Here is a 16,745-nt window from a genome sequence, read left to right as displayed (position 1 = left end):
AATGCAGATATAGATATATTTATACTGTATATACAATAATATTATTATTATTATTAATAACCAAATATATTTCTATACTTACTGTTTTAATGAATCTTTGATTTTCTAAAAACTTTTTGTCTTGTTTATGACAGCATATTCCATCGTTTCCTTTCCCTGTTTTTCTCCAATGCTATTCATTAAAGGAGAACTATGAGGTGAGTGCTTTTCACTCACCTCATAGTTCTAGCCGACCTGTAACAATGAGACTGTCACAGGTCGGCTCAGTAGATCGGGAGGTGAGCGAACACATACCGGCGTTCGCTCACTTCTTGATCCTGTCACGGCTCTCTGCCGTGACAGTGGAGGGGCTGGATTCCCCCCTCCCCGCTCCGATAACGCTGACTGGCGGATCGGATGGGGGAGGGGGCGGGTACAGCTGGCTCTGCCTGTAGAAAGGCAGAGCCAGCTGTCACTCACGCAACTGGGCGGATCCAGACATAATTGTCGGGATCCGCTTCAGCTGCGGCATCTCAGTATACCGCGAGCTGCAGCTCGCGGTATACTGAGCTTAGGGTGACGGGAGGACGCTAGTTTGTGTCCTCCCGTTACCCTAAGGAGAACTATGGGGAAAAGCCCTGACCCCATAGTTCTCCTTTAACCATTTCTCAGCTGCTTTTAGTTGTTTTTGGTCATATTTTGTTGATATGCACATCTACAAAAAGGTCACGTACATACATACACATCTACAAAAAGGTCACATGGACGTTGAGGACAAAGAATTTGTATGTTATAAACAGCAGCTAACAAAATTACTTCTCCTCCTGGTTAATGCGTTTCTGGGGCCGAACCCCTTTCGTCAGAACCTGAACCAGAATCCCTAGGATCGTGTCGCAGGAATCCCCAGAGCCCGGGTGGAGATCTGTGAAGGAGAGGAGAGCTTTGGGGGTACACAGTGAAGGGAATTTATCAAAATCTGGAGCAGCTGTGCATGGCAACCAATCAGCTTCTCTCTTCAGTTTTTTCATATTAGATTTGGAAGTGAAAGAGAGAAGCTGATTGGTTGTCATGAACAGCTGCTCAAGATTTTGTCTGCTGCAGTTTTGATATATTCCCTTCAGAGAGTGGACGGTAGTGCTCGGTCGGTGATGAGAGATCCGTGTCCGAGCGGCCCTCAGTGATGGAGGTATTTGTGCGAGGAAATCAGGGGTGTCCGGCCTGAAGTACGAACGTGGGCCGTTCCCTTCACTGCTGCATCACAGAAACAGATTTGTTTTATTATAAATACAGGAAGATCTGCATATTTCCAGTTCTTTCTCTATATTGTACATTTATGTAACTAAATCCCCACCCCCCAAAAAATGCAGGAGGATTAAAGCTAGCTTCCAATCCAGCGTGTAAGCTATACAAAACCAACTGAGGAGTCTATTGTGATCTTTGAGGATGAATACCTTCACAGTACATGCAGCTCAGGGTTTGTTGTTAAACTTTTTTTTTGTTAGGCTGGGTTCACACCAGCCATACGTTAAAACAGAATGCTAAAATGGGCCGTTTTAGCGAGCGGCTGGTGTCCGCTGGGTAGCTGTGTCTTGCATTGCTGCAATGCAAGACATTGTTGACTTTTTTTTATTTTATTTCAAGTGTACAAAGTGTACACTTTATTCATGTCTCCGCACAACAGTGTAACATGCTGCAATGTGGTGTGGTGACCGCCGATTTCATCCAGTGTGCTGCATAAAAATGCACCATGTCTGCACCACACATCACACCAGCACTGTGGTGTGAACAGTACACATAGAGGACAATTGTTTTCTGAGTGCCCTTGTGGTGACTGGCGTTGATCCAATGCCAGTCACCACAACTGGCATGGATGCCAGGGCACATAGAAAACAATTGATTTCTCTGTATCCTGTTCACATCACAGTGCAGATTTAAGACCCCTTTGACAGGGGCATTCCAAACGGGTCCGCCTGTCAGTTTTTCCGGCCGGATCTTAACGGAAGTCCAATGCTACTCAGTGGGCAGCCAGATCTAAATGGACATGCGATTACCCCAGACTCTGTCTAGGTCCAGGAAGAACAACAGAACAGAGTTCCGTTTTGGTGGACCTACTCATAAAGGATCAGGGGAGTAATCAGATAAACACATGTCAGCTTGCATCCGACCATCTATAGACCAAACAAGAGGTGCGGTAAGTTCAGTTTTTTTCCTTCATCACAAGGAAGTAACTGGAAAGCCATGGAGGAAGTAACTGGAAAGCCATGGATGTGACAACTGTGAGATCTGTTCCGTACTGCTTCCATCAGCAGGGGATCCATGCATGGTTCCCCTGCTGATCGGAACTGACAGGCCCCGTGTGATAGTTACCTGAAGTCATCCCTTTGATATGAATGAAATAGAGCAAATACAATGTTATAACAATGTTGCTGGATTGTATTTCTCCATTAAACTTCTAAACAGTGTGTATTTTTCTTTAAATGCAAGTAGTGTAAGTACCTGAATTTGACTTGGTATTGGCTTCTTTCAATCCCCTACATGGTAACACTCAGACCAGGAGAAGGAGGGGCAGGGCTGGGAGCCAATCAAGTGTCCTGCATGTGCTGAGAAGGAACATGCTTATAGTAAGAGATAGAGAGTGGCAGAGTAGAAAGATAATTCAGCTCCTGTATGTGTATTTTTTGCGTGTGTTTAGCTGTATGCTTTGGATCCAACAAGTCTTTATCATAGTGAGGCCATTTAACAACATTTGATCCATAGATGGTACATTATTGGGCATCACAGATTTTGTCCAAGAAAATGTTGTAGATGATTTCATGGAGATAATGTCCTCTCTGTTTTATTTTTATTTTGTGCAGGAATAAAAATGCAGAAAAGTGATCAAAATAATGTCAGCAGTCCAGAGCTGACCTATGTTTACTCTGTGCAAAACCCTGCCTACCCGCCGGCACCCTACAGCCAGAATGCTGGATACATGCCATACCCACCGCCATACAGCGATCAGAACCCGGCACTGATGGGTGGCCATACAATGGGTGGGCCGCCATACAACGATCAGAACCCGGCACTGATGGGTGGGCCGGCATACAACGTCTACCCTCCTCATTCTGACCATCCTCACCAGGCCTTTCTTGGGGACAAGCCCGATGTAGAAGTACCCCCAGAATACACTGTTGGTCTCCAGGATAGCAACCCATTCTCTGAGCGCACCATCAGAAGAGGTAAGTCAGTTCTATATATATCCAGATGATGTACATGCTTGGACGTGTGTCAGGGTTCTCTGTAACTTCAAGATTCTTTTTAGAAAAATGAATATGAAAATAATGTGATTAATAAAAGTGCCTTTCTCCTGGAATAAATGTTATTTTCTCAATGTAGGTCACATGGTCAGTGCCAAGGCTCTTCAGCAGACTCACTTGACCAGCGGCAAAGAAATGTGAAAGACATACTTCTACGTTTTCAAAATTTGCTTAAAGGCTAAACTCCATTCTTCCTTTCAGTCTGGCACAGTTGTACCGACTCCACTCCTGTACTGAAATGTCTTACTCTGATTTCCCTGCACACTGTGAGCTTCTCAAAATGTGCATTAGAAGTTGGAGCAAGTCAGATAGAGCCCGCCTCATTTCCTGGCTGGAGGATATCAAGCCACCTTGGCCGGCCACTTTCATTCATTGGATTTCAGTTCTTTCAATGTTGGGGGTGCAGCATCACACGTGGGTGTTACTTAGGGTGGCCTGCATGCAAGTGCAGTCTTCTTGGGAAAGCCCACTCCTCCAGAGTAACATACATACACACATAAAGGCATTTTGATATTTGCGTACCTCCTCCCAATAGCCAGCCCACTGCTTGCATCAGGGCTGAGGGCTGAGAGCAGTACCGAGGAAGGGTGTTGTGATGTTTTCACAAAACTATGTACAGCGCCCACTAGCCATGATCTGCCTGTATTGCATAGAAACAAGCACAGAGACCCAGTGATGACATCATTGGGTCTAAAATAAGGGATGTAATGAAGACAGAAAGGCTTTATTTAAAAATGTAATTAGCATTTTGGTGAGTGGGAGAAAGAAACAAGAGAAAGCAAGCTATAAGCAGATTAAACTTCCACTTTAAAGCAGCAGTGTGGCTGTAGTAGACATGTAACCTGCAGAAAAATTTGGTTCGGTTCAGATATTTAGTTATTTCGGGATTCGGGTCCGAAATTCATTTTGGTTCGGGGTTCGGGTTTGGATGAAATCCAAATTTCCGTTAGTTTCGGATAAGTTTATGAACGAATATTCATTACGACTACCACAGAAAACCATATACAGATATTGATACTAAAGCTGAATCTCCTAGGCCCGAATGCTATTCGGGTCTAGGAGCCTCAGCTTTACTATTATATGTATATACTGTATATGGCTCCCATGTTGCCGTAATACAAATTTGTAATCAAACCCATTTGGATGCATTAAACCAAAAAACACATCTGATCGGCCAGAAAAGTCAAATGTTTGATTCAGTTTAGTTTTTGAACGAAATTCGGATTCGGACACATTTGGATGCATTGGGATTCGGAAATTCTGTTGTATTTGAATGTCCGAATTTCGGGAAATTCATCTGAATTATGATTCGGAACTAAAGGAATTACATACGTGCAGTGAGGTCATACCAGTGCTATATAAATCAGCCCCTTAGAATAGGTAACAGCTGGCCCGGTACTATCTTTCTATGGGATTGCTAGACTGGGAGTCATAAATGTGTGTTGTGATTTTCTCTCCAGCACCTTCAATTTAGGCAGCCCCTGAAACTTTTACAGGTTGATCCATAAACAGATCATTAAAGTGACATTAAACCCTCATATTTTTTAACATAAAACAATACTGTAATGTGTGCCTTACTGTAATCCATGGTTGTTTCCCTTCTCTTTGCTGCTCTTCCTTTTAAATCTGTATCTCTTCTCATGCTTGGGGAGAACTTCTGTTTTGCAGCAGACTGCCTTGTCTCTGGAATGGATACATGGTGTCTGTGTGTAGGTTCACAACCTGAGCCAGCACTACAGGAAGAGGCACTCAGCTGCAAAGGGAAGTTCTCACCCAGCATGAGAAGAGATAAGGATTTAAAAGGAAGAGAAGGGAAACAATCATGGATTACAACAAGGCGCACATTACAGTATTGTTTTATGTTAAGAAATCTGAGGGTTTAATGTCACTTTAAGTCTTTTACAACAACATATTTGTCATTTCATGTTTACTGAGCATTTAAGTGCAAAATCTGAAATATCTGCGACTGGGAGGTTTATGGCCCTCAAATAATGTAATGTGTTTAACTAGAATCAATAGCTAAAGGTCTGCCTTTGAAAATAATATCTGCGTGGCTAATATTTAACCACACTGTGTGTAGTCTGACACAATGTTACCGGTGAGAACATACAATACATGTACATATCTCCGTGCGGCACCTGTTACATCGCAGATGCCTTTCCAGTGATTCACAAGGACAATTCAATGTATTGATTATGAAATACAATGAGATACAGGTACTTCATTGTCTGAGGGCTTTTCTACAGAGAAATTAAAGTGCAGCTCTGGGAAATATAGGGGGGGAAAACCCAGTAATTAGTTCTCTGATATATATCCTAATACAGGCAGTCCCCGGGTTACGAACAAGATAGGGACTGTAGGTTTGTTCTTAAGCTGAATTTGTATGTAAGTTGGAACAGGTACATTTTTTAAGTGTAACTCCAGCCCAAAAAAAAAATGTTTGGTTTTGGATAGCACAGGGAAGGGCTAACCCCCTGTAAAGTTTGTTTTGGTGTGTGTGCCCCTGTTCAGAAGATTTCACCTAATTTTCTGTCCCTGTGACAATTGGATTTTGAAAATTTTGGGTTGTCGAGGAAACAAGGATTGGTGATAAAGCTTCAGTGGAGACACATTTTTCCCATGATCACTCTTACAAGAGCGATTTTCCCTTTCAAGGGGTAGATTTGATCTCACTTCCTGTTGTCTCAAGGACATGAAGTGAGATTAAATCTTTCTAATGAGGATACAGTGACCCGCCTGCACATCTGACAAGAGCCAACTTCCTGTAATGTACGTACAGTACTACAAGCCAGACCCAAAAAGGCGGGCATTCCTCGTCAGTACGAGCACGGTAGCATTACAACTACCCCTGCTGTACAGTAATAGCCTCTGTTTGTAAGTAGGAGTCGGATGTATGTAACTCGAGGACTACCTGTATATGGAATCCTTTATACTGCGTATACTGCAACAAAAAAATAGATCTGTGAACCTTAAATGAAAACCATACAGGTTGGAATTCCATCATAAAATGAGGGATCAGTTTAGGTTTTACAGAACCAGGCCCAAGCCTGAGCTTCTCCGAACTCGGAAGGAAACTCCTTCCACTACTACCCAATCGTCTGCAGCCAGGGAATTCCTCGTCCACAGCTGCACGTAAGCAAAGGGGTGGGGCCCTGTGATGTCACTGACCTTATGTGGTTACTTGGCTATATTTGGTAAACAACATTTACCCAATATGGCCATATAAGGTCAATGACATGAGCACAAGCATCCTGCCTCTTTGTATATGGTCAGCTGTGGGGTGATGAATGCCCCGAACCGCAGCTGATTGGGATGGAGGCCCATGTAGTTTCTATGTTTGGAGTTCAGGTTTGACCGTGTTTGGTCCGAACCTGAGCTCATACATATATCAGATAGCTGCTTACATTACTTACATGCATCTTACTATGACTCCTAATGTGAATCTGTCATAAAACGGGGCAATGAAAACTCAGCATATGATGAAAAAAAACACATAAACAGAGGTTTCCTTTAGTGAAAACCACTTGTTATAACAACTAAGAAGATGTAGGCAGCTGAATTCACATTCCAAATTCAACTTTTCCTATAAAAGTCAAGTTTGATCCCAAATCTTCCCCCTTCCAAGCCTCCTTATTGGTACTTTGGAGGGCAAAGTTTAAAACAAAGTTCACCTATCTTCCTCTCCTCCTCCTCTCCAGATTTATAGTTATATTGTTCCTTTGGTGGTGAGCTCTTGTGCCTAAATATATCCTGACCCAATAATCTTCTGTAAGCTGGTCACACTTTCTATGGGACCATCTTCCAAGTGTCTGTAGTGATCTACTGACCCAGCGTGGGCCGGGATGTACACAAACACTGGGGGCCACAGCTACCACATCAAGCTACAGTAAGTATGAAACTGTAGAGCAGGAGGCTGGGGTAATTTAGGTCAAAGAAAGGTGGTAAAAAGGTGGGTTTAAAGAAATAGAAGCCATTAGTGTTCATTTAATGATCTGTACAATCAAGGAATTGGCCACAAGTTTGCCAAACACTGATACACGTCTATGTTGAGCCTTATTCGTATTATGGATTATATTTATGGATACTATAACTCCTGCTGTTATGTGTTTCAGCTTTTATCCGGAAAGTCTACATTACGCTGACCATACAGTTGGTTATCACATTTGGAATTGTGTTCATGTTTACATTTTGGTAAGTTAAATTGTACCTTTATGGGAACAAAGTACAGAAAAAAAAAAATATGCAATACATCTCTGCAATAAAAGCAGATTTCCTTATCTATGGTCTATGACTGTTTATGGATTTCTATGATGATTTTCCTTTTTTCTGTTGGATATTGTTTTTTCTGCTAAAACCAATCTGGTGAAATATCAACATGCTGCCCTTTCAACAAAGCTCTGGGCAAAATTAAAATGATTGTGTGTAAAATATATCTTCTACATGAATTGATGGTTTTTTTTTTTTGTCTTCAAATTAACTTTAATTAGGTTTAGGAAGTTTTTGGGTCCACAGACTAATCTCATGTGCTCTCACCTCTACTTCTCCAATAAGCATCCAACAGAAGATCCGGCATCACGTTGATGGCTATGCTAAATCTATAGTGTTTATTTCAGAAAACCAGTAAAGGATAGTACACATTTGCCCGCAGATGGGTTTTAAATGATATTATTATTATTATTATACAGGATTTATATAGCGCCAACAGTTTGCACAGCTCTTTACAATATAAGGAAGACATTACAATTACAATACAATTGAAGACAAGATGGTAAGGAGGGCCCTGCCCCTGAGGGCTTACAATATATATATAATATCAGGTTATAGGAAGGACTTGTTGGGTGTACTATATATATGTAAGTAACACGTCATTCTGAACAATTTTTCTTTCTCTTTTACTATCTTGTAGGCAAACACTCCGAAACTGGGTGCAGGACTATCCATATATATTGTATGCCTTCATGTAAGTCACCCTATAAGTAGCCTTCACAGTGCCAAGTCAAAGAGCTGATGTCTTTAAAGGGAAGTTATAGTGGGTTTGGGTCAGTCAGTTATTTTTTTATTTACATTTGTTAGTTTACACAGGTGGCAGACTTTACCGCACCTCTGAAAAGCACTCCACGGTGGTTTACCCCTCTTAAATGCATTTTGTATTTCTTTCAATCGCCAGGGGGATTTCACATTGTAATAACATGCCACAACCGCGTGCCAAGCTATTGGCACGTCGTTGCGGAGTGGGCCAATTGGCTTCAATGCGCGCATTTGCTAAGTTGCACCGCCTGCCCAGGGCTGTAACTACAGATCACCGGGCCCCATAGCAAAAATGTGATGGGGGCCCGCCTTATGACCTCTCTCTGAGCTGTAAGTTAATGATGCCAAGATCCCAGAGATCCTACTTGTGCATCTGAAGTCGTCTCTACACTGTAGACTTTCCAGGGGATTAGAGTTGTTGTCAACTGCAACCTCTCCAACCCTTAATGATACAGTACTATATTATATTCTCATGTTCCATGTTTAATTTGCTTCAACAACCTAATAGGGCCCCCTTGCACCCCCAGGCCCCATAGCAGCCACCACTCCAAGCTTGCTCCTGGAATGGACTACAATCTCCCGTTTAGTTAGCTAATTTATACTGAAGTTGTAGTCTATCACGGGAATGAGCTTGAAGTTGTGACTACTTTACAACTCACACAGGGACCATGGGGAAGAAAAGTAGCCCCCCTCCAGAAGGAAGGACAGTGTCAGCACCAATTCAGAGATGATTTGAGGATCTACAGCCGAGTGATACACAAATAAGATACAATGTTGTTAATAGTTAAGGTACTTGAATCAGGGGCGTCCCAAGGCAGGGTGTCACCCGGAGCGGGTACCAGGTGACAACCCTCAGTGACGCCATTGTGCAAAGCTGAGATTGTTTATCAAGTGTCGTTCAAACCAAATAGAACCTGTATCCTAAATATGATAGTGCTGATGATCAATCCATTCTCTATTATATTGCAGACCCTCCACCCTTATCCTGGTCATAGTCTTCGCCTGCTGTGACAAAGCCCGTCGCAAAGTGCCACTAAACTACATACTCCTTGGATTGTTTGTAAGTGGAATATTAGGAGCAAGTTTGCATCAAAATAGATTTTTTGTTTCAGCTGCTATATTATCTTAATTAAAAAGAATGAACCCGGTTCTGCAAGATAGATAGATAGATAGATAGATAGATAGATAGATAGATAGATAGATAGATAGATAGTAAACTCGCTCCTAGCCTTGAAATATATAGTAACTGTACAGTCTCCCTTTATATTGTAGAGCACTGCACAAACTGTTGGCACTATAGAAAGCCTGTATGATAATAATAATAATAATAATAATGATAGATAATTATTATTATTATACAGGATTTATATAGCGCCAGCAGTTTGCGCAGCACTTTACAATATAAAGAAGACATTACAATACAATTCAAGACAAGATGGTAAGTAGGGCCCTGTTCCTGAGAGCTTACAATCTAAAAAGGAGGGGCAAGTGATACATGAGGAGGTAGCTGTGTGAGGATGAATTGTCTGAGAATGTGATGGTTGAGTGGTTAGGTTGAGGTGGGATAGGCTTTCCTGAAGAGATGAGTCTTAAGGGATCACCTAAAGGCAGTCAGAGTGGGAGATAGTCGGACAGGTTGGGGTAGAGAGTTCTATAGGATGGGAGAGACTCTAGTGAAGTCCTGGAGGCAAGCATGGGAGGAGTTGAAGAGGTAGCTGGAAAGCAGGAGGTCTTTTGAAGAGCGGAGGGGGCGGTTAGGGTGATACTTTGAGACGAGGTTTGAGATATAGCCGGGGACAGAGTTGTGGATGGTTTTGTAAGTGGTTGTTAATATTTTGAATTTTATCCTTTGGGCTATTGGAAGCCAGTGTAGAGATTGACAGAATAGATAAATAGATAGATAGTAAACACTTACAAAACAAATCTTGAAAGGATTAAGAATGAAAGATAAGATTATTAGATTTAGAGAGTACTATATCATAGTAAATATGGTTGTGTACCTCATGATTGCAGAAATATTGGTTTGCCAGTGTTGCGTTTACAAGCTTTAGCTATCAGTATCCTTGTACGAGGGGCAACAGCCTTCCGTGAGACTTTAGTACATTTTATTCCAACACAACCCCAGAAAAATGTAACCTTCCTGTGCTTCCTATGTGTTTCTGTTTCAGACAATATTAGAAGGAGGTCTCCTGGGAACTCTCGCAGCGTAAGTTTTTCCATATCTTTAATTGTTTTAGCTGTGATGGCAAAAATATTTGTATATCCCTTTAATCTGGCACGTAGTGAATATCCTTTGCTTGCCTGTTCCAGGGTCTTTTATAAACAGCATGAGAGCATTGTTATTTTTAATATCTCCTGATAATCTCCTGGAGCTGTTATATATTCGTTCACTTACATAAAACTGCTAAAAAAAATGTAATTTACTCATAGTGGGCCTTTTACTTGAAGAAAGACATGTCCTTCGGTTCAATGCTCACAGATGTCCTCTACTGTGTATTTAAGGTCCTCATTTAGATCATATTTTTGTTTAAAAGCAGTTTTTACTTTTTGTCAACAGGATCATTATCAAACACAATTCACTTAGCTGCCTATCATCCTTCTAGGGTTTTGCCAACTCATTTGCCCTGTCTGCCTGTTTACAGGGAAAACTCACCCCGACTTGATCCCGGTAATGTCCACCACTAGGCAGCTTTGAGGTAGCAACAAGCAAGATTTTTGCAGCCCAGACAATGACCAATGTTTATACCTACCAAATCCCACCATTGCCTTCAGCACTGTCCCTGCCATTTGAAAGAATTGTGGACTGACACAGCTGATCTCCTATTGTAAATTCTAGCTGCCTGGCTGTGCTTGGTTAGAATAGTCTTAGAATGTCTAACATGCCACAAGCATGCAGCAAAAAAAGAGGGAAAAACTCAACATTGCTTATCTCAATAGCTATTCTAGGCCATTCACTAACTTATTGAAGCCATTCAATTAGTCAAACAACTAGCATCCAAGGAGGAGAGTTTTGTATTTTTTTGATGACAGGTGTACGCTAAAGAATAGGCAGCCATTGACCTGTGTCCCATCCGTGCCAAAGTCTCTTGGACCAGCTGCATCTGCATTGCAACTGACAACATCTCTCCTCATGTTTTCCCATTTTGATTGCCCGATTATTTCATTCACTCCCCAACAGGAGGTACAACATACTTGACTGCAAGCTATAAATTAAACGCAGATCCTTCATCCATCCTCTACTTCCATTATAGGCCTTGTCAGTGAAGACTGAGCAGTATTTGTTTCTTGATTTGTGCACTTTTGTTTTCAGGTTTTTTGATGCTGATGCTGTGATGTGGGCTACAGGAGCAACCATAGTTGTATCTCTGGGTCTCACCTTGTTTGCGCTACAGACAAAGGTAATAAATATATATATATTTATATAGTTATCTACCATGTTATACGCTGTATAATATAGTCCATTATCTCACATCTTCATGGGAGAAGCCAATCATAAAATCCATGCCTTTAAATCCGAACTCCAGGCATTTCTTTGTGTTGGATACAATGGGGAAAAGTTACTTCCTGTCCCTGTGATGTCTGTAGAAAACAATGGGGTGTGTGGTTGTCCTGGAACGAAGGCACAGACAGCCATAAAAACATTGTCAGGAGTTCTGACCCCTGGCCCATTGGTTTTGTGTAGTTCATTTGTTACCCCCACCTGTAAAACAATTTTGATTACTCCCTGTATGTGTTACCTGTATGTCAAGAGCTGATGGCATACACTTTTTCCTCTAGTGGGATTTTACCATCTTGTCCGGAGGTCTGATGGTTGCTCTGATGGTGTTATTCTCTTTTGGGATGCTGGCTGCCATTTTCAGAACATATGTAAGTAATGTCATGAATCCATACTCAACTTTACATTAACTCATTTTCCCTTTCAGACCATTTTTAGTACTATACACAAAATATATCAGATGGTGGATAAATCTTACAGCAGTAAAGCGGACCTCTTGTTACACCTCCATCTTTTGTCCTTTTACTAAACCCGATCCAAGTTCCATGAATAACTGGATGAAGATGTTACAATGCTTACCAGGCACCAAGTGACATGAGTAATGCTATGAGATTGATCACTGAGTCTCAAGAAGCTTGGGGAGAGTGACTTTCAGGCCCAGCTGGCCAATCAGCAGCTCTGCCTGATCAATGATCCTCCTCTCCAGGATGGCCATATATCGGTGGTCCTGATTTAAGTGTTTATCTTCTATCATACAGGGAACTACAAGTCGCAGCTGAACTGCCGACTTGTAGTTTCCTAGTAGTACAATGACATTATAGAACATGGAATAGAATATAGTCAGTTTCAGCCATATTCTATTCCATGTTCTATAGCTTGAGCAGGGTGCTGCAAAAAAACATACCAGCGTGGGGGGACAGCGGCAGAGAACATCGAAGCAGGTCTCTGTATCAGGTGGCTGATGCTGGGTCCTCGCAGCTGAGGTAACGAAGGGAAGGGGGAGGAGTCCGGTGACGTCACGGACATCGACGTCAACGGACTCCTTCCTCCTTCCCTTCGTTACCCATCACGGACAAATACATCACCCGACTCCTCCCCCCTTCCCTTCGTTAGCCGACAGAGCCACTCGGGGAGGGGGGGAGGAGTCCGGTGACGTCGATGTCCGTGACGTCACCGGATCTCCGACGGAAGCCGGCGGAGAGGTGAGTACTTTGATCGATCAAAATAATTTTGATCGATCAAAGAAATTAACGATTAATCGACGGATTAATCGTTAATTTCCGCACCCCTAGTTTAGAGTAAACTATAAGATTGTTAAAGTCGTATTGCATAGAGCTAAATGTTCACTTCACAGTAGAGGAAGGACAGAAGGGTTAATTTACAATTGTTTTATATAAGGCGGATTGGCGGTGATATTTCCCCGCAATATGAATAAGGCGGATCCACATGGAACTTATTTTAATCAGTTTGCACGTTTTTGTTGTCACTTGAGTATTGATGTATTTGTCTAAATTTGTGGCCTTTGTTCCTCTTCTTCCAGTGGCTGAGTATTCTCTATGCATGCATTGGGACGCTTATATTTGGCATGGTAAGTGTGATTTTTCTACAACGGAGCTTATGCATCAAACTGTTACAGGATGAAAATGTTTGAAAAAATAAGCGCAAGAGGCATTGGTGCACATCTGGAACAATAGGCTATAAAATTCTGACAGCGTCACCTTTCTTAGCCTTATCAGTGAAAGCGTTAAAGAAGTTCAGGCAAACAGCTAAAACCCTTCCAAAATGCACATCTGGGGACTGCCTGGCCTGACAAATGATTTGTAATTATGTTCAGCCACTTAAGTGATTCATAAACCACTACCAAAATGCACAACCAGGAGGGTGACCGCACTCTCTCTTTTACAGTTAAGGAATACATCTGTGTCACCCCCTGCGCATAGCCTGCTGAGTGGAAGGTTCTCCAACAAACTGATCATTTATTACATTCTGCTCTTATCTGCCTGCTCCCTGTCATGTGCATACAGAAGTTCCTGATTGGCTCCTAGTTCTTCCCCCCCCTCTCCCATTCTAAGCCCTTTTATATAGAGGATGACACAAAAGGTTACTATTAGGACAGATTTGGGAAAACCTGGTCAAATAGAGAGGCTGAATTTCCACAGCGAGGACACAGAAAGCAAAATAGAACTAAAAAATGTGGGCTTTAGATACACCTTAAAACGAATGACACCCTAAGGACCACTTTATATTATATGCTCAGGTTATAGCATCAAAAGCTGTACATAGATGTAAGGCCTGGTTCACACCTGGGCGTTTTACAGCGCGTTCTACGCGCTGTAAAACGCTAAACATGTGAAAACCAATAATTGCCTATGGGCATGGTTCCCACCTGGGCGTTTTACAGCGCGTAGGTACGCGCTGAAAAACGCCCTACGCCCAAAGTAGTACAGGAGCTTCTTTGGGGCTTTTTTCCGCGCGTTTCCATTGTTATTCCCGAGTGTGGATCGGGAGCGGTAACAAAGCGGTAACCCTGAGCCACACTCGGGAATACAGCGTACAAGTCTTACCTTGTCCGCGATCCCCGCTGTGTCCTCCGGCGGCTGCCAACTTCCTGGGTTCCATCCCTTGCGCGCTGCCGCGCTGCAGGGGGGCGGAGCCGGCGGGAAGTTTGAAAGCTAATTTTTTTTTTTTAAATAGAGAAAATAAAGGGGAAAAAAATCATACTGCCAGTGAAACGCGCATTTCACTGAACGGAAAAACGTGCTAAAAAACGCGTAAAAAACGAGCTGAAAAAATACGCTCAGGTGTGAACCCAGCCTAAGAGATTTATTTGACCAAAAAGACCTTTTCATTAACCACAGCATCTTCTATACATCTGCATACATTTGACAACATGATTTTTTTGGTTTCTTTTCAGTACCTGGTTTTTGATACTCAGTTAATTCTTGGAGGGAAACATCGTTACACAGTGAGCCCAGAGGATTACATCTTTGCCACCCTCAACATTTACGTGGACATTGTCAACCTCTTCGTGCTACTTCTGACAATTTTTGGGTTATGTCGTTAAGAGATTTTCAGATGGTGTGCTATTGGTCATTGCTATACAGAAGGAGGACTGTTGATGGAGCCCATTACTGTACCTTAAACAATGGCGCCAAACCCATTAATGTAGCTTTCCAACTACTAAAGCAGTACGCAACAATTTCCTCCATGCAGTTATGGGGTCAATATGCCCCAGACACATTTTCACACTGTTTTTATTTTTTTTATTTTTTTCCGATTGTTAAAGTTAACCTGTTATTAGTCAAATACTTATGTGATTAGCTTAAAGGAGAACTATGAGGTGAGTGCTTTTCACTCACCTCATAGTTCCAGCCGACCTGTGACAATGAGACTGTCACAGGTCGGCTCAGTAGATCCGGAGGTGAGCGAACACATACCGGCGTTCGCTCACCTCTCGATCCTGTCACGGCTCTCTGCCATGACAGGGGAGGGGCTGGATTCCCCCTCCCCGCTCCGATCCGCCAGCGCTGACTGGCGGAACGGATGGGGGAGGGGGCGGGTACAGCTGACTCTTCTTCTAGATAGGCAGAGCCAGCTGTCAGTCACGCAGCTGAGCGGATCCAGACATAATTGTCGGGATCCGCTTCAGCTGCGGCGTCTCAGTATACCGCGAGCTACAGCTCGCGGTATACTGAGCCTAGGGTGACGGGAGGATGCTAGTTTGTGTCCTCCCGTTACCCTAAGGAGAACTATGGGGAAAAGCCCTGACCCCATAGTTCTCCTTTAAGATAGAATCCTCCAATGTCAAATTTTTCAGCTGCATTCTAGCTCCTTGGAACTGACCCCAGCGTAATGCTAAACAGATGCGTCACTGTCTTGAAACGCAGGGTAGGAGTTTCATGGGAGCTTTCATCTGAGGCTAACCTAGATTCCTTTTAAATTATTTATTTTTTGTAGTAAGGTTTTACTTGCAATTATAGTTAAATGTTGTAGAAACTGCATTAAGAAACATGAAATAATAAAACAATATCTATACAATGTTATCCCATCTCTCATTATAATAGATTTACTGTATGTTCCTTTATGCAATTGATTTATTTATTTCACGTGAACTTGTGGCAGGGCTGTGGACAAGTATTTACATATTCTTAATCAGCAGTAAATGAACCTAAATACAAGCTGATCTCCATGGCTGACAACGCTAAGTCACTGCTGCACAACTATCAGCAGCATTGTCACCCTGCTATGTGCGCTATTTTAGTTGGCCATTGCGCTGCCTATCAGATCTATAACATCCCATAAGCCAACGGAAAGGACCCTGCATGGGATGCTGAAGCAGGAAATGCTGTTACTGGCAGGGTCTCCAGGTAAGAAACTTTGCAATCGGTTCACAAAAATTATTTGCTGAAGAAACTGTATCAAGTAAGCAGAGTGCCAGAAATACTGACAAATAGATTAAGGGTTTACATATTAAGGAGGGACAGGGGTGTCCCAAGGCCGGGTGACACCCTGACGTGTCGTGATCGCGTGAGCGCATCTGATTGACACCTGCCGGCGGCCATCTTAGTTATGGACACCGGCAGAGAAAGGAGGGGACGTTCACCCGGCAGGATGAGTTATGCCGCCGGGTCCCCTCCTCTCTCCTGACACTGTTGGGCTCTCAGTCCATGACCGAGTGCCCGACTTTTTAGAGGGGGTGACACCAAAAGGACTGTTAGTCATTTTGGTGTCACCCCTCCAATGGTGTTACCCAGGTGCCCCCCCTTGTGCCGCCACTGAGGAGGGACCCACATTTTTTTTTTTTTTTTGCTTAAAAAACAAGACTTATGTTAATAACAGATCATAAACGTAAATTTTTTTTAATTACATCATTTCCACTTTAACCAGTGCCGTTGTCTGAACCTGGGTGCAAGAGACTGTGGCATTTGTATAAGAAAACAACAGAC

The 16,745-nt window shown here is 42.6% G+C and overlaps 1 protein-coding gene across 1 annotated transcript; it reads left to right on the top strand.

The window, feature by feature from the left end:
- Positions 1–3,042: 3,042 nt before the first annotated feature.
- Positions 3,043–14,873, top strand: LOC108787905 (protein lifeguard 1). Its single transcript, XM_018557596.1, has 9 exons — positions 3,043–3,197; positions 7,388–7,466; positions 8,182–8,235; positions 9,273–9,363; positions 10,472–10,509; positions 11,614–11,701; positions 12,081–12,170; positions 13,340–13,387; positions 14,714–14,873. The coding sequence occupies exons 1-9, from the start codon at positions 3,047–3,049 to the stop codon at positions 14,861–14,863; spliced, it is 789 nt and encodes a 262-aa protein (XP_018413098.1). The 5' UTR covers positions 3,043–3,046; the 3' UTR covers positions 14,864–14,873.
- Positions 14,874–16,745: the final 1,872 nt, after the last annotated feature.

Source organism: Nanorana parkeri, unplaced genomic scaffold, assembly GCF_000935625.1.
Source record: "Nanorana parkeri isolate BGI_ZX_2015 unplaced genomic scaffold, ASM93562v1 scaffold291, whole genome shotgun sequence".
NCBI classification, from domain to species: domain Eukaryota; kingdom Metazoa; phylum Chordata; class Amphibia; order Anura; family Dicroglossidae; genus Nanorana; species Nanorana parkeri.
Note: the sequence above shows the minus strand (reverse complement) of the source record. Positions and strands in the feature narration are given on the sequence as shown.